At 38.0% G+C, this 21,724-nt stretch overlaps 1 protein-coding gene across 2 annotated transcripts in view; it reads right to left on the reverse strand.

Annotated features, from left to right (window-relative positions):
* Positions 1-9,278: 9,278 nt before the first annotated feature.
* The window catches only part of Xpo1 (exportin 1), a 59,051-nt gene continuing 46,605 nt past the window's right edge, over positions 9,279-21,724 (reverse strand). For both annotated transcript variants that reach the window (XM_010609777.3, XM_010609776.3), the window contains 14 exons: positions 20,039-20,236; positions 18,839-18,977; positions 18,492-18,673; positions 18,253-18,409; positions 18,008-18,171; positions 17,617-17,751; positions 17,079-17,262; positions 16,696-16,802; positions 14,018-14,212; positions 13,150-13,318; positions 11,435-11,569; positions 11,187-11,346; positions 10,968-11,064; positions 9,279-10,253 (listed from right to left, as the gene is read on the reverse strand). In XM_010609777.3, coding sequence (XP_010608079.1) covers positions 10,107-10,253; positions 10,968-11,064; positions 11,187-11,346; positions 11,435-11,569; positions 13,150-13,318; positions 14,018-14,212; positions 16,696-16,802; positions 17,079-17,262; positions 17,617-17,751; positions 18,008-18,171; positions 18,253-18,409; positions 18,492-18,673; positions 18,839-18,977; positions 20,039-20,236 — 2,169 coding nt within the window. In that variant the 3' untranslated portion in view covers positions 9,279-10,106. The remainder of the gene's footprint in view (positions 10,254-10,967; positions 11,065-11,186; positions 11,347-11,434; positions 11,570-13,149; positions 13,319-14,017; positions 14,213-16,695; positions 16,803-17,078; positions 17,263-17,616; positions 17,752-18,007; positions 18,172-18,252; positions 18,410-18,491; positions 18,674-18,838; positions 18,978-20,038; positions 20,237-21,724) is intronic.

The raw sequence follows: 21,724 nt of genomic DNA on the forward strand, positions 1-21,724 counted from the left end.
AAATATATCTGTGTATGAAGAGTATAAGATGAGTGTTTTGGGGTCCAGGGAGGAATGTTATGGCTTAGATCTAAAATGGCCCCCAGGACTTCATGTATTTGGAAAGTATTTGGATTATGGAGACTATATCACATAGCTTTTTTTTTTTTTTTCCCCTCAGTACTAGAGATCAAACTTGGGACCTTGCACTTGCCAGGCAGGTGTGGCGCCACTGAGCTACATCCCCAGCCCTTAGATTATTGGGACATTATAGCAACTTAATATTAGAAGGTGGTCTCTGGTTGGAGGAGGTAAGTCAATGTGATCATTACCTGAAAAGGTGTGTCTCCTTTCCTGGCTCCATTCTTGACTCTGCTTTCTCAACACCATGCTATGAGCAGCTCTCTGCCAGACAACTGCTATGCCATCCTGTCTTAGAGCCAGCCTACTATGGACCAAAATGTGAGTCAAATCTGTTTCTTTAAGTTGTGAGTATAAGATATTTTGTCCCAGTAACTAAAATAAACTCATTCCAGTTTTATTTCCCAGGATTAACAGCTTCCAGTATCCCAAATCACCTAGGATGTACAAGTTTTTATTTTTATATTTTTTAATTTTGAAAAAATAGGATTATGTCATGCAAGTCTTGTTTGTATGTGTGTGTGTGTGTGTGCATGTGCACATACGCACATGCCACTGGGAATTGAATGTAAGGATTTCACACTGAACTCCACTCCATCCAAGCTTTTAAAAATATTTTATATCATATACAGGTGCAGATTACCTATGATGAATGTTATCATATAAATCTAAGATGTACCAATAAAGGAAAATTTTTTGGTACCAGGAATTGAACTCAGGTCCTTTATGCTTGCCTGGCAAGCACTGTGCTGAACTACATCCCTAGCCCCTAAATAAATTTTTTTTTTTGGTACTGGGGATCAAACTTGGGTCATTGCACTTGCAAGGCTGGCAGCAGAACCACAATAAAATTTTTAAAATGCAAAATAAATAGATAAATAAAATATTTTAATCCAAGCAGGGTGTAGTGGCACATGGCACTTGGAAGACTGAGGCAGAAGGATTGCTGAAAGTTCAAGGCCAGCCTGGACTACATAGTGAGACACTGTCTCAATCAGTCAGTCAATGAATCACATCTAGAGGCATATTCACTACATCACTTAGTGGCCCAAGCCGGGTTTGAACTTGCAATACTCATGCCTCAGCCCCCTAGTTTGCTAGAATTACAGGTGTGGTCTTTGCTTTATTCTTTAAAAAAAATGTTATAGGCACCTCCATGTTAGCAGATGTTATGAATTCAGTTGTAGTTCCCAAAATTTTGTATGCTGAAATCCTTACCCACAAGACTGTACTTGGAATGTAATTATATTTGGAGATAGAATCTTTTTTGTTTTAGTACCAGGGATTGAACTTGGGTCCTTGCATTTGCGAGGCAGGCACCAAAACTACTGAGCTAAATCCCCGGCCCTGGAGATAAAATCTTTAAAGAAGTAATTGAGATGATGTCATTAGTATGGGTCTTATGATGGGAGTGGTGTCCAGAGGAAGCTTGACAGTGATTTGGAGAGGGGGAGAATATGCAAAGGCACTGGGAGAAATCGGCCATCTACAAGCCAAGAAGAGAGGCCTCTGAAGAAGGCAACCCTGGGAACACCTTGTCATAGATGCCTAGTTTCTAGAGTATGAGAAAATAAATTCCTGTTATTTAAACCACCCAAAGCAGTACTTCTTTTTGACAGGTCTAACAAACTAATTCAGTAAATGTCCACCTACTTGGGTGTGTGTGTGTGTGTTTGAGACAAGGTCTTGCTGTGTATTCCAGACTGGCCTTGAACTCATTATGTAACCCTGCTAGCTTCAAACTCACGACCTGCCTCAGCCTTCCAGGTCCTGGGACTATAGGTATATAGTTCCACACCTGGCTTGTTCTTTTTTAAACACTCCCACTGGCTTGAACTGTTCCATCTAGTTGGCCAAGGCCCAATGGGACTGTCCCATGCTGCCAGACAAAGTCCCATCATGAACATGTTAACAGTAACACGGTATTCTTAATTTTGTTTTGTTTTGTTTTGTTTTGAGATAGGGTCTTGCTCTGTAGTTCAAGCCAGTCTTGAACTTATTATGTAGCTAGCCATGAACTCATGGTGATCCTCCTGCTTCAGCCTCCCAAGTGGTAGGAATAAAGGTTTGTGCCACTACACCTGGCTGAATACTTCTGTAATAAACACATTTTTTTTCTTTTTTAAAATAACAAAAGAACTGCAGATGTGGCTCAATGTAAAGACTAGGTTCTGTCCTCAGTACCAGAAAAAGGAAAAAAAGAAAAAAAAACCCTGCTACTTTGACTGCTGGGAAAGATATACTTTCAGGAACAAGGAGTACTTTGTACAGCAAACATTAGTCAGCATAATTTGTTGTTTTGTTTTGTACTGAAAATTGAACCCAGGGCCTTGAAGACTTCACACTGAGCTATATCCTTAGCCCTTTATAATTTGGAAACAGGGTCTTGCTAAATTGCTAATTTGCCCAGGCTGGGCTGGAATTTATGATCCAGAGTGCTGGGATTAAGAGACTGGAAATTTTTTTGTAAAGCATGGTTCAGAACTACAATTTATTTCTACATGTAGATCACAGTGGAAGTTGTTAATATTTGCTACTTGGAACATACAGCTAACGTTCAGAATATTGCTATTTTTTGTTGTAAAGTTGAAATCAGGCATTTATCATAAAACGAAAACACCAAGAGTCAATGAAACAACGAAAAGTGAGTCCTTTCCCTTATTCTTCATATTCTTTATGTTACGGGTAGATGATTATGAAAAGACAGAACTATGGCCACGTAAGATGATACAGCCACTGATTGCTAACTCACAATACAAATAGGGAGTTCCTTTGTGGCAAATGGATTATCCAACTTGTTTTTTACCTGGTAGATGAATCTGACCATTCTTTCTGAGAATATTTGGAAAATTAAAATTTTCTGAATCTTACATAATTATCTTTGGGTTAAAAATGTAAAAAGTAGGTCAGCAGCAGGCCTGTAATCCTAGCAATCTGGGAGATTGTAAATTCAAGCCCAACCTGGGTAATTCAGCAATTTAATGAGGCCCTGTCTCAAAGTATTTTTAAAAGGCTACCAAATAGTTTTAACAGTGACCTTGCAGAATCAAATGGTGCGAATTGACAATACAGTAGTATTCTTTACTTCAGGTTATGCACTTCTTTATTAATGTCTCTTTTTGTTTTTGTTTTTTTGCGACGGGGTATCACTATGCAGTTCAGGCTGGCCTTGAGTTCACTATGTAGCCCACACTGGCCTCAAACTTGCAGCAATCCTCCTGCCTCATCCTCACAAGTGCTGAGATTACAAGTGCTCCACACCATGCCCAGCTCTATTCTCTTTCAGTACAACTTTTAAAACAAATCCTCAAGAAACTGTTGTCTTTCTTGAGGATATTTCCAAATAGCATTCTACAGTATTGTTGCAGAAAAGATCTGACTTTCACAATGAAGCTTAAATACTATTTAGCTGGTAGTGAGACCAGTTCTGAAAACCAAAAACAAACAACAAAAATAAAAAAGCCGGGCATGGTGACTAGCTTCTGCATTTGGGAGGATGAGGCAAGAGGATACCTTGAGTTTTTGGTACCAAGGATCGAACTCAGGACGTTGCACTTGCAAGGCAGGTGCTGGAACCACTGAGCTAAATTCCCAGAACTGAGGATACCTTGAGTTTGAGCCAACCTGAGCTACAAGAAGTTCAAGGCCAGCCTGAACTGCATAGTGAGACCCTGTCTCCAAAACAAAATAAAACTAATGTCATTAATTTGATAGAATTTACTAACGTCGAATCAGTATTAGCCCATTGCATACGTATTTCTTTTAGATGTTTATCCCTGTCTGCTGGCATTGGACAGCATTATACCCACCTAAAGATGATGAAAGAATATATGGGATCTGAAATTCTGGATTTGCATACTAGCTACCCTGTCAAGTAGCCCAGGCTTGCCTCAAACTTGAAGCAGATTCTGCCTCAACCTCCAAGTGCTGGGATTACAAGCATGCGCCACCATGCCCAGTGATACTCATTGTTACAACTGCATCAATTTACAGGACCCAATACATAATTAGAGAACCCTAAGCATTTATCAACCCAACATGTATTTCAACTTGCCTTCTTCAGGAATCCCAAGGAGTCATAGTACTACTCTGGTGGTTAGCCTACAATCAGACTCTCAATCATATTTTGGGTTGCAGAGAATGAAAGCAACTTATGTTAGAGAAATTTTTTTTTTACAGTACTAGCAATAGAACCCAGGATCTCATGAATGCTAGACAAACTACCAGAGATAATCATCAGCTTTCATGACGACTAAATTTAGAAAACCTTTGGAAGCTTCTTTATGTTTCATATAGCTGCTTCATGGTGGAGATAAGGTAAAACTCAATGAAGTTTAATCTGACTGTTAAAGAACTAAGAAATTGCATGCTGGAGGCCCAGGGTTCTGCCCCCAGTAAGGGCCCTCACATATACAAGTCATCTTAACAAATGTATTGTTTAGGTAATACTAACAAATACAATTTGTGAACACTTTATTACACTACAGTGCATTGATTTCATATAATTATACAAAATGTTTTAGATTTTTATAAGCTTTAATGTAAGGCTTTTATTTCAGAGTTAAAAATGAACTCTGTAGTACAACTTGACTTCTTGAAGAGCCCTTGTCTTCTTTACCCTAGCTATCAAAGTACAGAAACCTTTAACAAAGCACAGCCTAGTTCAGCATAGGCAATGCAAATACTCAGATAAGGCTCTATGGGGCACAAAATGTGTAAATATAGAGAAGGGCAGTTTGTTACAGAACCTGGATGAATAACGACTATTGTGCTTGTCAGCTTTTAGATAATGACAAAATACTTGTAATCTATATAAAAGTTCAGCAGCTGGGCATGGTAGCACATTCCTGTCATCCCAGCACTCAGGAGGCTGAGGCAATAGGAACTCACCATGAGTTCCAGGCCAGACTGGACTACATAGTGACTTCAAGGCCAGCCTGAACTGCATAGTAAGTCTGTCTCACAAATAAATAAGTAGATAAATAAATGGTTCAGCACCTCCACAGACTAGGAGCCTAGTCATCTCACATAGGCCTTCGGGGGACATTCAAAATCTGAACTAGGGTTAAAGATGTAGCTCAGTGGTAGACAGCTTGCCTTGCATGGACAAGGCCAAGTTGTGTCCCTAGCACCAAGGAGTGTGGGTGTAGATCCAAAATTGCAGCAACTCCAGAACATGGAATATTCTAGAGAAATGTAGCTACTAAAATTTCAGCATGTGGGAGCATGATACAGAAGGATCACTGCAAGTTCAAGGCCAGCCTGAACTACATAACAAGACTGTCTCAAATAAACCACTGGACATGATGGTGGATGCCTGTAACTCCAGCACCCTGGAGGCTGAGGAAGGAGAATCACCCTGAGTTCAAGGATAGCCTAGACTACAGATTCTCAGAACAAAAACCATCAGATTTATACATGCATCACCTAATTAGCTATTCAATGTTTGTTTGAAATAAGGTCTTACCATGTAGTTCAGGCTGACCTTGAACTCACAGCAATCCTCCTGCTTCAGCCTCCCGAGTGCTGGGATTATAGTAGATGTGCACCACATACCCGCCAATTCAATTTTGTTTGTTTTTTGTTTTTTTGAGACAGGGTCTCACTGTGTAGTTGAGACTGACCTGGAACTCACTATGTAGCCCAGGCTGGTCTCGAACTCACAGTGATCTTCCTGCCTCAGCCTCCCAAGTGCTGGGATTACAGGCATGCACCCCCACACCTGGCTTCAATTTAACATTATGGCCTTGTGGGGTTTTAAAAAAATTATTAATTTCATTGGTACATTTTAGGTATACAATGACATTCATCATTGAGAATTTGCACCTTTACATAATCTATGTTGTTTTTTTCTTCCCTATTTTTAAAGACTTGTAACTAGGCATTGGGCCAGGCTAATTCCCACTGAGATATCCTCTCAACCCTTTATTTTTGAGATACGGTCTTTTATTTCTTTGGCTTGATTTCTTGTTGTATAGTGCAGGCTGGCCTCAAACTTGCAGCAATTCCCTTGCATCAGCCTCCTGAGGGCTGATCTTGCAGATGTGCACTACCACACCCAGCCTGTTCATAGGTTCTAGGTCGTTCTTAAGATTCTAACATACCAAATTCAGTCATTAACATGATTTTCTTTTTACAAACATCTCTTAACATGCCTTCACATTGCGACTCAATGAATGCAGCGGATAATGTTTTTGGAGGAATAACCACCGTGAATCCTCTAAATTAAACCTCAGTATTCAAACATTTTTTTTCTGTGGTGTTGGGAATAGGATCCAGTCTTACACTAGACAAGCATTCTACCACTGAGCTATACTGCCAGCCATAATTTCATTATTTTTTTCAAACTTCATTCCTGCCTTGGCATTGGTCTCAAACTGCTGTGTAGGTCAGCCTATGAAAGTACATTAGATTCAAAACGGGAAATGAACCCAAAAAGGACCAAACCACTTGATTTGTCACTGCTTAAACCCTAATTTTTTTTTTTTTAAGACAGGGTCTCACTATGTAGTGAGACTCACCTGGAACTCACTGTGTAGCCCAGGCTGGTCTCACACTCGCAGAGATCCTCCTGCCTCAGCTTCCTGAGTACTGGGATTACAAGTGTGCGCCACCACACTCAGCTTAGAACCACCTTTTTTGAAACAGGGTCTTGGTACTGGGCATAGAACTCAGGCCTTTGGGTTAGGGAGGCAGTGGAACCACTGAGCTAAATCCCCAGCCCTTGAGACAGGGTCTTATTATGCTGTCTGGGTATAAGCAATTCTTTTGCCCCAACCTTTCAAGGTGAGAATGCATGTACACTTCACACCTGGCAACTTTTGGAAATTTCATACTTTTGGCATTTACTTTCCACCTAATTGTATTGTTTAGCATTTGGTAAAACAATTGTCTTGCCTGTAAACAGCAAAACACCCTTTCTGATCAAGTTGGTTGACAGAAAAACTGTGGGGCCAGGGATTTTAGCTCAGTGGTGCCGGCTGCCTTGCAAGCAGGTCTCAAGTTCTACTGCCGGTAACCCCCCTTAAAAAATTGTGGCAGGAAGGATCTCTAGTCTGAGGCCAGCCTGTGCTATATTGTGAGACCTTGTCCACAACACTTGTTTGTTTTTTTGAGACAGGGTCTCTATTATATAGTTGAGACTGACCTGTAACTATGTAGCCCAGGCTGGTCTCGAACTCAGTGATCCTCCTGCCTCAGCCTCCCAAGTGCTGGGATCAGGCATGCGTATAGTTGAGACTGACCTGTAACTATGTAGCCCAGGCTGGTCTCGAACTCAGTGATCCTCCTGCCTCAGCCTCCCAAGTGCTGGGATTACAGGCATGCGCCACCACGCCTGGCTCTAAGACAACACTTTTAAGTAGAGGTTAAATCAGTCCACACAAACAGCAATGACCAAATTCACACCTAGACATACCAGATCAGCAGTAATGGGTCACCAGCAATTTAAAATTTGAACTGGCATGCTGGTATATGCGTCATTCAAGCACTTGTGTAGCTGAGGCAGGCAGGAGTACTTTGAGCAAGACCTTCTCAAAAACAAACCCAATTTTATAGGGGATAAAAATGTGTAGGAAATGGAGACAGAGGCTAGTTGTTTATGTGCAAAGGCTTGATGTATCAAATTCTACCAACATAGGATGTAGGTTTGTGACCCCACTTTTGTTTAAATGACTTGCCCAAGATTTCCCATCTGAGTACCTAGAACAAGATTTAGGCCCATTTCCTAGGAGGAAATCAGTTCTGCATAATCCCTAACTGAAGCCCTGCTTCGAGAGTAAAATAACTGAGATAACATGTTACATGGCCAATTATTATGCATGTGGTTTCCAGCAAAATAATTAACACCCAAATATGGTTAGCTTTCAACTAGGAAATGCCCACCTTTACTTGCAATCACTTTTGTTATGGCCACATTTTACCTTCTTGGTCCCACAAACCTTTATGAAAGGGGATGAAATCATGTAATGTGCTTCCCAAGATCCAACCTATTTATCAGCTGGTTTCCTTGAATATATTTTAAATTAAAAAAAATTTTTTTTGGTGGGGCTGTAATTGCAGTTACCCTTCTTGGGGCTGGGGATGTAGCTCTCAAGAGTATCTGCCTAAATACAAGTCAATTGTAAACTTTTTTTTTGGAACTGTGAGTCCCCAGTTGCCAGTCATTTCTAATTTGGAGTACCAGTCTTTTTGTTTGCATACTAGGGATCAAACTCAGGTCCTTGCACTTACAAGGCAGACACTGGAACCACTGAACCACTGAGCTAAATCCCCAGCCCCAGAGTACTATTCTTGCATTTGTAAAGGTTGGTTTCTTAAAATATGCAACAGGTGCCAGAGTCCAGGAGGTAGGAAGTAAAGGTTGTAGGATAAGAACTATTTTTGATTAATAAATTGACGAAACAGTGGTACACTGGCCTGTAATCCTAGAACTGGGAGGCTAAGGCAACAAGATCAAAAGTTTGAGCCCAGTGCAAGCAACTAAATAATGTAGTGAGTCTGTGTCACAGAGTAACAAATTTTAAAAGGGGGACTGGATGTGAAGGCCTTCAGAGTTCAATTCCCAGAACAAAACAAAATGCCCTTAGCCAAGCACTGGAGGCTGAGGCAGAATTTTTGAGCCCAAGGGTTTGAAATCAGCCTTGGCAAAAGTGAAACAGTCTCAAAATTTTAACTTTGTTGAGGCAGTCTTACTTGTGTAGCTAAACTGGTCTTGAATTGGTGATCAATCTCCTGCCTTATTTTTTTAAGATCTCTTATATAATTCAGGAACTCAGTGATCTTGCTTTAAGCCTCCTGAGTGCTTGCATTACACATCACCATGCTCACCTGGCTAAGTGTTACATTTTTACACAATACAACCAATTAGCAATGTCTACAGCAGTTTCTGTTACCATTCTAAAACCAATCTATCATCTTTGTTACACTGAGATATAAATCAGTTTAGACAAGAGGTGTTCACTAACCCCAAATAAAGGTGAAATGAATCAAAATGGCAAAGATATTTCTAGGGAACATTTTAAGAGCATGTGCACTTTACTTGCTGCCTCCTACTACTACCCTTAGGATTTACAGGAATAATTTTGAAACAATACAAGGAAAATAATGTAAACCAAGTTTATTTTGCTTTTTAAGTAGTGTTCTTAAAGCACTACAGCTTGGTAAACAATGTAAATTAGTATAAGTCATCTCAAAAGCCAGTTTTGTTTTGTTTTGTTTTTTAATGAGTTGTTAAAAAGATGCAACCTATTCTAACAGGATAAATATTTTTAACCATTTCACTTTGAGTTAATGAAGGCTCACAAATGAGCAACACTCCTCATTGAGGAAAACAAAAAGCTGTTGTCGACAAGCGACAGCACACACACACAAAAACAAAAGAACTGTGTAAAAATAACTGTGTTCCCATATTTTTGAAGTTGCTTTACAATGGGATGATATGCACATGATCTTGCTGCAAACTTGCCATACAGACTTGTAATACATATAGTCTAGACAGACGATTCAGTCCAAGAGGTGCTAACTTCAGACAATGCAGCACTATAATCCTTTTAACAACGCAATTTGTTTTACTCATTACCTTTTCTTCTAGACTGAAATACAGACTAGAAAGAAAATGCTCCCTAATTAAAACTGGTATTGTTTACAAGAAAATTTGTGTAATTTTGCATTAGAATTTACAAGTACATGTTCAAATTGAATTTGCAGCCTCCCCCCAGCCCTGCCACAAAATGGGCATGAAGTAAAATTTTAAAAAATGCCTTAATTTTCAACTTCATGCAAACTAAAGATGACCAAAACAAAAGCTTAAACAATGGAAGGATATTTCACAGAAAATTTCTTATACAAAAAACACGTAAGAAAAAGGGCCACTAGGTGACATTTTAATTTACAAATTGGCATCATTTTGGTCGACAAATCTCCAGGTGCTATTTTCCACTGTCAACAAGAGTTGTGGAGAAAAAACACCCAGCATGACTTGGATTTTAATCACACATTTCTTCTGGAATTTCATGTGGATTAAGGATGCCAGGGACAGACATTTGAAGTTTATGTTTCTCTTCTTGAGCCTGTCGAAGGGCTGTTTCTCTTTCTTCCAAAAATAAATCAGATGTGTCTTCACCTGCAAACTCCTGGGAAGAGAATTTAAATGTCAATATAAAATTTCAATCTGACCTAAAGGAAACTGTAGATAAGCACTTTGGCATTCACATAATATAAATTATCCATCAATTTAGTTTTCCACTATGCTACAAAAAATTATGCTTTATTGATACAATACTATGTAGCTGAATTTAAAAAGATGTGCCAGGTGTGGTAGGTACATGGCCTATAATCTCAGCACTCATGAGGCTGATGCAAAATGACTGTAAATTTGAGGGCACAGTATGAGCTACACATCATAAAGACCAGCCTGAATATATATAGTGAGACCCTGTCTAAAAACAAGCAAGCAAACAAACAAAAAACCTTCACAGATGTTTTGAGGAAAAAGTATCAAGAGGTACGGTGATTCTACATACTAATATACATATATATGCAATAGTTCAAAGAAAAGAGCTTTCTCCAAAGACTAATGGTACTTATTAAATCAAGTTTACTACTTAATGTCATTATCTTCATGGCTAGACATCATGGGCACTTTCACATTCTCCTTTGCATTCTGTTTACAGAAAGAAAGAAATCCTTATTTTCATAGTAATGAAACTAACTAAGGCTGGGGATATTTAGCTCAGTGGTTCCACCTCCTACCGCACAAGCACAAGGGTCCCGAGTTCAAACCCCAGTACAAAAAAAAAGAAGTGGTCACACTTAGCCTCAGTAGTAATACCCCCCCCCCAAAATACCTTTATTTGTACTAAGAAATCCCTTAGGTGTTCTTTGAACGCAGGAATATCCTGATTTAAGCTGAAAAGCCCTGTCACAAAGAGCTTTACTTGAGCACTGAAAAATCAAAACACAATGATGAATAATTTTAAAAACTGAACATTTCAGAATTTTTAAAGACAATTTTTAATCCCCAGCACCCTTGTCAAATTTAAATAATGTATTTAAAAGTCATTTACTCTTGTAGATGAGGGAATGCAGACTTAAGGAGATTAGCCACATATTCCTGAATAAACATTTGGTTGTTAACTGGATTTCCAGGATTTAGTGGTGTACTTATTTTTCCTTCTTCAACCAAGTTAAACATATATGCAAGAATTGATGCATGCATTGTTAAACCTGTTAATATAAAGAAACTTATTAGCTCTATAATGGAATGTAATAACTGAAACATTTCTAATATTTGAATATACTTTTAAATTCTTACCAGCTGTATGTGAGGTGTCTGTCACAACAGAAAAGATATGCTGAAGAATATCACAAAAGTAAGTTTGATAGAAACTCTGAGCTGCAGCTTCTTCTTGTGCAACATTTTGTAAGAGTGTAAAAAGGATCTGTAAGCCTAAAAGATGTTGAACACCAATACAAAATCATTATAGATTGAAAATTCCTAGTATTTTAGCTATTTTTTGATAATCGACTACTTCACTAAATTAATCCTGATGCAGTAATGAAGTACAACTACAATGAATGCCAGTTTATTTAACCACACTATGGCCATTAAGACCTTCCCACTTGTTTGTTTTTGTTTTTGGTACTGGGGATTGAACTTGGGTCCTTGTGCTTGTAAGGCAGTCAGCAGAACCACTGAGCTAAATCTCCAGTCCCTAGACCTTCCCATTTGTAAAACAACAAGTCTAGGCAGGTTTGTATTCCATTTATCTGAAAAGAAGTAAAACTCATCCTGGCAAAATGTTATTTTTATTCTTATCTCTAACTGATCCATGTTATGGCAGAGAAAAAGCTTATGGGGAAAAAAGAAAAAAAACTTGGTGAGGATATAGAACTAAAATCTCTCTTTGCAGGGGCCTAGGCTATACCTTTTAAATCAGTCTCTTGCTAAATTGCTGTACTATCCAGGGTAGACTCAAAACGTGAGATCCTCCTGCTATAGCCTCCCAATGTTGGGATTAAAGGTGTGCACTACTATGCCTGGCCTAAATTTAAATTATTTTTTGTCTTGTTTTGAGAGGGTCTCACTGTGTAGTTGAGACTGATCTGGAACTCACTATGGAGACGAGGCTGGTCTTGAACTCACAGCGATCCTCCTGCCTCAGCCTCCCCAAGTGCTAGGATTACAGGCATGCACACCCGGCTTCTGAATTTAAATCTTGTAAGTGATGCTTCTCCCTACTTTAAATTTTAGGAGCTTCTTGGCATAACTCAGCCTAGTGACTTGCTTTAGAACAGGTGGCTTAACTACTTTTAGACATCTGAATATACAATTCATACAAAGTATAAAATATGAAACATGACAAGTGGCGTGATATCAACAATGTATTTACAACTGTTTATATGTGTAGTAAGTAATCTATTCTTACTAGACCTCAGTGGAAACCTGAAACTAAAGGTAATACTTGTCTTCCCAGGGTATTTTATGTATACATACATAAATTTACTGCAAACTAGATACAGTAAGAGATTACTAACGATACCAATATCAAAAGTTGATGTAATTACTATTCTCTCACTTGTGGCCATCAAGTGAAAAAAAAAAAAAAAAGGGTTACTAGAGCAGAACCATTGCAATATGTTGTCCCGGTAGGACAGAATAGAAATTTCATCATGCTATGTGAAACAGTGCACAATTTAAAATCAACTTTTGAGGACTGGGATATGGTTCAGTAGTGCCCGTGCCTGCCTTGCAAGCACAAGGTCCTGAATTTGATCCCCGGTACCTAAAAACCAAAATCAACCTTTGCATTTAATATTTTAGAAAACCTTTGTTTTTTGGTACTGGGGGTTGAACTTGGGATCTTGAGCTTGTGAGTCAGGCGGTGGCATCACTGAGCTAAATCCCTGGCTCTTAGGAACCTAACTGATTTTGGGCAACTAAAACCTGAGTGATATGATGGACAGAATTTTAATTTATGTGTCTCCAAAGTGAGCACAGAGAAATAGTGACTAGAAAAACATATTTACCTGTATCTGCAACATTTCTCATAGTATGTTTAAAAGCCCAAATAATGGAATCCAAAACAAGTTTAAATTGTGCAGGTGGGATAGCTAGGAATGCTGGGAAACAATGAGAATTGACAGCCTGAAGTAGCAAGAAAAAGTTTGTTCTGTGTTCAGGATATTCTTCAAAGTCCTTAAAAAAAAAGTTGGAGACAAACATTTCAATGCTGTATTTATGATAGAAAGGAGAAGCAAATATATTTGTCTAGAATTGCTAATGGATCCCATAAGTTGTATTATTCCTGAAAAACAAATCCTCCCAAAATATAATTCACTTTTCATGGCTGTTATACATTGAGACCATTAATGCAGATTAGAAATAAAAATCAGCTGTGTAAATTCATCTACTTACATCTAGCCTTTTTCTGAGTGAATATATGTTGCAACTTCTTATATACACACACATATATATAATATACATTATATATACATACATACATATATGTGCATGCACTTTTATATATTAAAACTATAGACTTGCCCTTTTCATTTACTGAAAAAAAAAATTTTTTTTTGATACCAGGGATCGAACTCAGGTCCTTGCGCTTGGAAGGAAGCCGCTGGAACCACTGAGGTAACTCCCCAGCCCCTAAAACTAATTTCTTACAAGGCTATCTGACCATCTTTTCAAAAAAAGGCCAGTGTTAATGTAAATGTTAAAAATCTCTTTTCATTTCCCACTTGTACACAGCAGTCCTTCCTTGCAAATATTAGACTAAGTACTTTACAACCACTGAGCTGTATTTACTGGACCTACTACTGTTTTGATGTCAAAATGTTGTATATTACTCTTTAAATTTTCCATTATATAACTGAAATATAAAGTACCTACCTTATTTATCATATTCAAGGTGCATTCAAAAACAGCATCAAATATCTGAGGTATTTCAGCTGTTATATGTCCCCCTAACTTGTTCACAATAATGGCCATAGTACTAAGCACTTCTGGTTCTCTAGCAGCTGGGACATTTCTCTGGTAGTCAATGAGAACTGCATCCAACAAAGGAGGAACAAAATTTTCAGCTACCTGTTGGAAAAAAAACTTTTACGTTTTAATCTAGATACTATTGTAGACAATTAATACACTCCCGTAAGGTTAATTATCTGCTAAAAGCAGTGAAACTCTAGACTATTTCAGGTTTTCCAACATTGTAATTCGTTTTTATTGTTTTTCAGACAGGGTCTCACTAAGTAGTTCAGGCTGACCTCCAACTGTAGCTCTCCTCCTGCCTCAGGATCCCAAATCTGGAATTACAGGTATGCACCATACCACATCCAGCTGTTGTTTTTGTTTATTACAGTGCTGGGGATACAACTCATGTATGCTGGCAACTCCTCTACTACTGCATTAAGCTATAGATTCAGGTTCTAAAATGATTTTTAGCAGAAGAAATCGGGAAAATTAAAAAGAGGAAAAGGTCATTAAGAGAGTAATATAGTTCAAATCTGTTTTTTGTTTTTCATACTGGGAATCAAACTCAAGACGTTGCACTTGCCAGGCAGGTGTGGCACCACTGAACTACATCGCTGCCTCACATTTACTTTGTAACAGGCAATGAGTCCTAAATTAAATGACTGGATGACTAGTAGATTAGTCTCATGATTTTTTTGTTTTTTTGGAGACAGGGTCTCACTATATTCATTCATATATATATATATATATATTCATTCATTCCAGGTTGGCCTTGTGATTCCGTTCCGCTTCATCAGCTTCCTGAGTAATGGGATTACAGGCATGCACCATCATGCCTGGCTTCTAGTCTCAATACTATAAAATACAATTTAGTAATATCAAATGCTAATTATTCATAGGTATCTTACATACACAAGCACCACCACCACCACCACCACTCAGACTTAAAAAGTACTGCAACAGCCAGAAAGACTGTGTAGCTCTCCATGATTCGAAATGTACTGGGGATTAAACACAGGGCCTCTGCACTGAGACTACATCCCCAGCACTCTTCAGTTTTTCTTTAAAATTTTGAGCCAGTATCTTGCTAACTGCTAAACTGACCAGATTGGGCTCAAGTTTGCAATCTTCCTGCCCTAGCATCCCACAGTGCTGGATTACAGGCCTAGCAGTCTGTTAGGATTCAAAAGTCAAGTGTAAAATGATTTTTCAAATTATTTGCCATGTGACCCTCTGAAACTGTTAACTGTAAATTATCATTTGCACACTAACTGAAATAATTCTACAAACCGGATATTGAGTTTGAGAAAATTAACAGCTGGGCATGGTGGCCACATGCCTGTAATACCAACACTGGGAAGCCCCCTAATTTTAACATTTATCCTTCCTGTAAAAACACCATTATTTCCATTAAAATTTACTCTGCAGCACACTCCTTAATTCTTGCAATTCATCCTACCTTCTACTTTCAAATTTTTCTTCAGAGGCGCTGGTAACTGAACGTAGGGCCTTAGATACAACAGGCAAGTGTTCTTCCACTGAACTACACTACACTACACACCCAGGCCTAAACACAGTTCTGGTCTTATAACACAGTTCTGGTCTTATAACAAATGATGTTCAAAACCTTTCAGAGTTAGCCATCTTAATTAAGAATGTCACAAAAATTAAATCCCAAACAAATTTCCTAAGAAATTCCTTATCAATGACTAATATAAAAGTTGTCAAAATCACAAAAGCAAAGAGCATTCTTGTTAACCAGCATTCCAAACAGCAACAATAGGATAGTGTATTTTGGAAATTTCCCAAGGCTTACAGTAAATGAAAGACATAGAATATCTAAACTCATCCCTCTTTCCCATTTGAAGCTTATCAGGCTGGTATGAATTTTTTCGTTTGGTTTTTTTGAGGCAGGGTTTTGCTATGTAGTTCAGGCTGGCCTTGAACTCACTATGTAGTCAAATTTGTGGTGATCCTCTTGCCTCCGCCTCTCAACTGCTAGGATTTTAGGCATGCAGCAGAATGATGCCTGGCTAGGCTGGTATTAGTTTATGAAAACCATTTCTCTTTCTGAAGTTATTTAAAATGAGAAATATCAGCCAGACACTGGCTGCACACCTGTAATCCAGCATCCCTAGGAGGCTGAGGAAGGAGGATTGAAAAGTTTGAGCCCAGCCTGTGCAATATACCAACTCAGTACGACCCTGCCTCAAAATAACAACAAAGTGCTGGAGTTATAGCTGAGTATAAAAGCCTTAGGTTCAATCCCCAGTACCAGCCTAAGAGAACTCCAAAATCTTCCATCTATGAAGAACTCATACATAAAGAGGCTAATAACTTTGTAGCTTTATAACTACTGATCCATGGATATATAAAAATGACCCACTCTTAGCAATCTCATTATATATAACCAGCTTCCACATACTGTTTCCCACTGATAAAATTTCTTTGGAAGGTGGGATATTGTAGTATTAGTATACAAGAATGTTATAAAATTTTAATGTAGACATCTAAATTATCTTCAAGTTACAAAATTCATATATATGCAGCATTCTAGAAAATGCAGTATCAAATTAATAAAGCAATTGTTCACTTACCATCTGTGGATCATTGGACCGGCTCACCCAACCAGATATTAACTTTAATGTTTCCCTTTTTACTGTTCGCATACTTCTAATCAATGGTTGCTTTGTAACCATTTCACCTATAAAGTAATGAAGTATATTTCAGATGCAATTAGTTCCCATTTACCATAAAAAATCAAACCAAAGGTATACAGAATTTATTGAGAATATAAGCCTTCAGATTATTTGCAAGGAAGAGTTCTCAAACCAAGGCCTTAGTGCACACTGAGGCATTTGCCACAACACCTGGCTCCAAGAATAATTTAAAAATGAAAAATAGCCAAGTAACTGATTAGGAAATGTCTGACATCATCTGGGACTCGAATCCTAACATTCTACTGTACAGAATCACATACCATTAGCTTGAATAGCTGCAGAAATATTTTCACTGAGGCACTTGTATACATTAAGCATATCTAAATAAATTCTTCCCAGCTGAATTACAAAGGGATGTCCTACAGCTTTACAGGCTCTCACATTTGTTTTCAATATGCTACCAAGCTGCTTGACTGTTTCAGGATCTTTCAGTATATCCACATTCTAGAAGGAAAAACAAAACAAAACATGAAAACTACCTATGTAATTGCTGAGATTAAAAACACTATCATCCTTATCCCAAACCATTACCCTATTTGTGATCCTAAATTATAAAAGACACAGAGAATTCATACACACAATACTCTGGGGGTCCAATCACCAGCATTCCAAAAAGTATTATCATCAATACCTCCCCCAAGAGTGGAATGAGATACTCTCTTTTTTAAGATCAAAACAACAAAAATACACGTTAACACTATGGATAAAGTATATATGTCAATAATGCTGAAAGTGCTACTACTTTATAAAGTCATTTTCAACCACATTAGAACTTCAATAAAAAGTAGTAAAACTTACTTTAGTTGCCTGCTGGATTATACTATCCCATACTTGATTAGGGAGCAGCATATACTTTTCTATCAAATGCTCTTGTACAGTTTGATCTGTCTGTGCACCAATCATGTACCCCACAGCTTCATAAAACGTATGTACCTATTTTTAAAAGTAGGTATTTTTAGCTTTTATACTTGTATACAACCTAATAAAAAAAAAACTACATGCTATTTAAAAATGCCATGAAGCAGATTACATCACATTGGCTAAAAGCCCAATAAACCTATGATTAAGTTTCTGCCTTATTATGAAAATTAAGACGAATCTAATAGTGGCACTCCTAGTCTCATTAATAAATTGTGATTAATATACAGTAGTTACTTTCTAAAAATAGTATGTTTAGTTCTTTACATACCTGCTGAGGCTGAAGATCACATATTATAGTGTTAATATTGTTCAAGATTTCATCAATAAATGGCATTACTTCTCCAACCTGAACCTGAACAAAATGCCTCCGGCATTTTTGAGCTATTTTAATGAAAGTGTCGCAAGCCATGTCCTGGACTCCATCATGGGTCTCTTTAACAAGACAAAAGCATTCATCAATTTTGTTCAACAAAAGGTAAAAGAAAAGAAAATGCATCATATGAAAACACTTACCATGCATGAATTCAAAAAGCTTATTAACTACCGTCTTCAAAAATTTCCAGTGAGCCCTTAAAAATCTTGGATACTGACCTACTATGTACATGATATTCGATGCAATAATAGCTTTATTATCTTTGCCTCTTTTTTGTTCACATAATCCTAATAGATCCTGTAAAATAAGACAAATTTAGGTCATTTATCATAACAAAATATATTTAACATGCTTCACCTCATACATATCTGTTGCATACCTTTATAACAGTAACAAGAAATCGTTTTTCATCTTCTTCATGCATGGCTCCACTAATGGAGCCTATGGCCCAACACAACGTGTTCAAATTTTTCCATGACCACTCTGAACCATTCACTTGATTGTGGAGTTTCTCAGTCATTATTCTTTCTGTATCTACATAATCCAGATGAGTAAGATAAACTGTAAAAGAAAAAGTTCAGATGTGGAACAAATAGAAGTTCTTTATTAGGAAATAACAGTACATTAAGATGGATACTGAAAGATTCAAAAAGTGTAATGCTTTTCTGAAAAAGTATTTCAACCTACGAATTCATTCAAAAGATAAATTTAACATTACTAACATACCTAATGTTTCTCTCATATTCTTATACAAATTTATAGAATCTGTATCCTTCATGAATTCTCTCACAACTTCTCCTTGATCATTTTCTACAACCAATACTTCCTCTGGTTTAGCCATACGACTAACCATCAATAAACGGACCTATTCAACAAAAAGCCAATGAAAAAGTTAGACATTTAAAATCAATCATACCAAATGGAGAATTGAGAGGAGGGGGAAGTGAGCCATGTAGTGGTGCTTTGGTTCATGAACTTAAATTTGTTCCATGATTTTGAAGAAGGCCAGTTTTGTATTTGTGTAGGAAAGATAGCTGCACTCATGTTTGCCACCTGATGTGGAGTTTGAAAAGAAAGAAAAAAAAAAAAAGCCAGTTGTTTGCAAATTAAAGCTTTTGTGAACCAAGGCACCACTGTACTTAAATATACTAAATTCCAAACTTTTTCCAATAAGAATAAAGCATTCAGTGGTTCTGCCCCCGCCTTGCAAACGCAAGGTTCAGAGTTCAATCCCTGGTACCCCCCCGCCAAAAAAACATTAACACTTAAAACTGTTTTGACTATGTTTGGTTTTCAAAACACTTTATCCATTATTTTTATGTGGAACAAAAAAGAACCAAGAAATTTCCTGTGTCTCTTTCCCAGACTGATTCAGCAGACTATCCAGCAGCAGTGAATCTGCATTTCTAAACACATTTACAAGAGATGCCAGTGCTGCTCAGAAACAAACCACAGTTCTAAAAACCACAGCTCATAAACCACTCCTTTCATGTTCTCCATCTTTTTTTTTTCTTTTGTTTTTGTTTTGCTACCGGGGATCAAACTCAGGATCTGCTCTTGCAAGGCAGGCAGCAGAACCACGGAGCTAAATCCCCAGCTCTCTTATGTTCTAGTTTAATCATTCACGAAGAAGTTGCTGGAAAAGCTGGGTATGGTGCTGTATACTTATAATCCCAGCACTCAGGAGGCTGGGGGGCGGGGCGGGGGTGGGATTTGAGGTGGGAGGATCACTGGAAATCTAAGGCCAGCCTAGTATACACAGTCAGTTCAAGTGTAGCCCGAGATACAGACCGACCCTGACTCAAAAAACAAAACAAAAAATAGCCAACTCTAGCTTATTAACTTACATATCTTAGTCTAAGTATTTGCATGACTCACAGTTAGTTAGAAATAGGAAGAGCACTCAACCAACCACTTCAGTGTTACCTTTGATAACACCGGCAAATACAGCTGTCTCCTCGGAGGAATATCAAAATGTTGACTTCCAGATAGTAATGGAGAAGCAGACGTAGAAAATGGGCTCTCTCTATAGAGTTCAGATGCCAAATGATTCCAGTACTCAAGACATATCTTAAAGATTTCAGTTTCTTCCACTTCAGATACCAACAACATATAATGAAGTGCCTATAGATAGGACCAACACTATTAGAGTAATTTCTTACATGTATTAATTTTCAAACTGCCTTTCCCTTGCTACTGGAATGGAAGATAAAAATTCATTGTACAACTGAGATTCTATTAAACTGTAACACTTTTATAATTCATCAAGGAGTAAGTAAGTCTTTTTTAAAAAGGTGTAAAGGGCTGGGGATTTAGCTCAGTGGTTCTGCCTCCTGCCTTGCAAGCGCAAGAACCCAAGTTCAATCCCGGGTACATAGATAGATGGATGGTGTAAACTGTCAGGTGTGTAATCCTTGTACTCAGGAGGCTAAAGCAGAAGGATCACAGTGAATTCAAGGCCAGCCTGGACTACATAGCAAGACCCTGTTTCAGACAGACAACACAAAAGTATATAGTATAAATTCTGTATGTTCATTACAAATTGATGTATAAACACAATTAGGTACATTGAGGCAATGAAATAAAAATAATAGGGGCTGGGGATTTAGCTCAGTTGCACTGTGTTTGCCTCACAAGTGCAAGTTCCTGAGTTCAATCCCTGGTACCAAAACAAACAAAACAAAACCAGCTATAGTGCTACATGCATGTAATCTTAGCTATACTGGAGGCTGAGCAAGTCAAGAAGATTCCAAGTTCAAGGTCTGCCCAGAAAACTTAGCAAGAAGGGCCAGGGATTTAGCTCAGTGGTGCTTTGGACAGCCACGCAAGTGGCAAGGTTCTGGAGTTTGATTCCCAGTACAAAAAAACAAGAAAAACTTAACAAGACCTTGTCTGAAAACAGAAATAAAATTGGTGCAGTCAGGGATTTAGCTCAGTGGTTCTACTGCCTGTCTCGCAAGCACAAGGTCTGCAGTTCTATCCTGGTGCCCCCGCCCCAAAAAGTGGTGGGGATGTACCTTGCAATATATTCTATATTAAATCCCTTCCTCAGAAAAGAAAAACAACTTTCCTTTGCAAATGAGGAAAATGTTTTGGAACCAGATATGGATGCCTGCACAACACTTTGAATGCACTAAAATTCCACTGAACCACACACACTTACGTATGTTATGTGAATCATACCTCAGTTGCTAAAAGATCTTAAAAATAACACGTAGAAGCTGGGCATGGTGGCACATGCTTGTAATCTCAGCACTCTGGAAGGTAAGGCAAGTTTGGGTCCCATTTGGGTAGCTTAGTGAGACCGTGTTTCAAAATAAATACCTGGGGATATGGCTTAATACGAAGGCCTTGGTCAATCCCCGATACCAAGAGGAAATAAAAAGTAATGTGGCTGAATGAAGTGAACACTTGTAACCTCAGCACCCCAGAGGCTGAAATGAAAGTACCTTTGATTTAAGTTCAAGGCCAGCCTGGGCTACATAGTGAATTCAAGCCTAGCCTAAAATGCACAGCAAGATCCTGTGTTTAAAAAAAAAAAAAAATGTGGAATAGCCTTAAAAATCTGAATTAGATTATAAATTTTTACTTCTACTTTTATGCAGAGCACAA

The sequence above is a fragment of the Fukomys damarensis genome, unplaced genomic scaffold (genome assembly GCF_012274545.1).
Source record: "Fukomys damarensis isolate Sample0158 unplaced genomic scaffold, DMR_v1.0_HiC HiC_scaffold_2, whole genome shotgun sequence".
In the NCBI taxonomy this organism is placed as follows: Eukaryota; Metazoa; Chordata; class Mammalia; order Rodentia; family Bathyergidae; genus Fukomys; species Fukomys damarensis.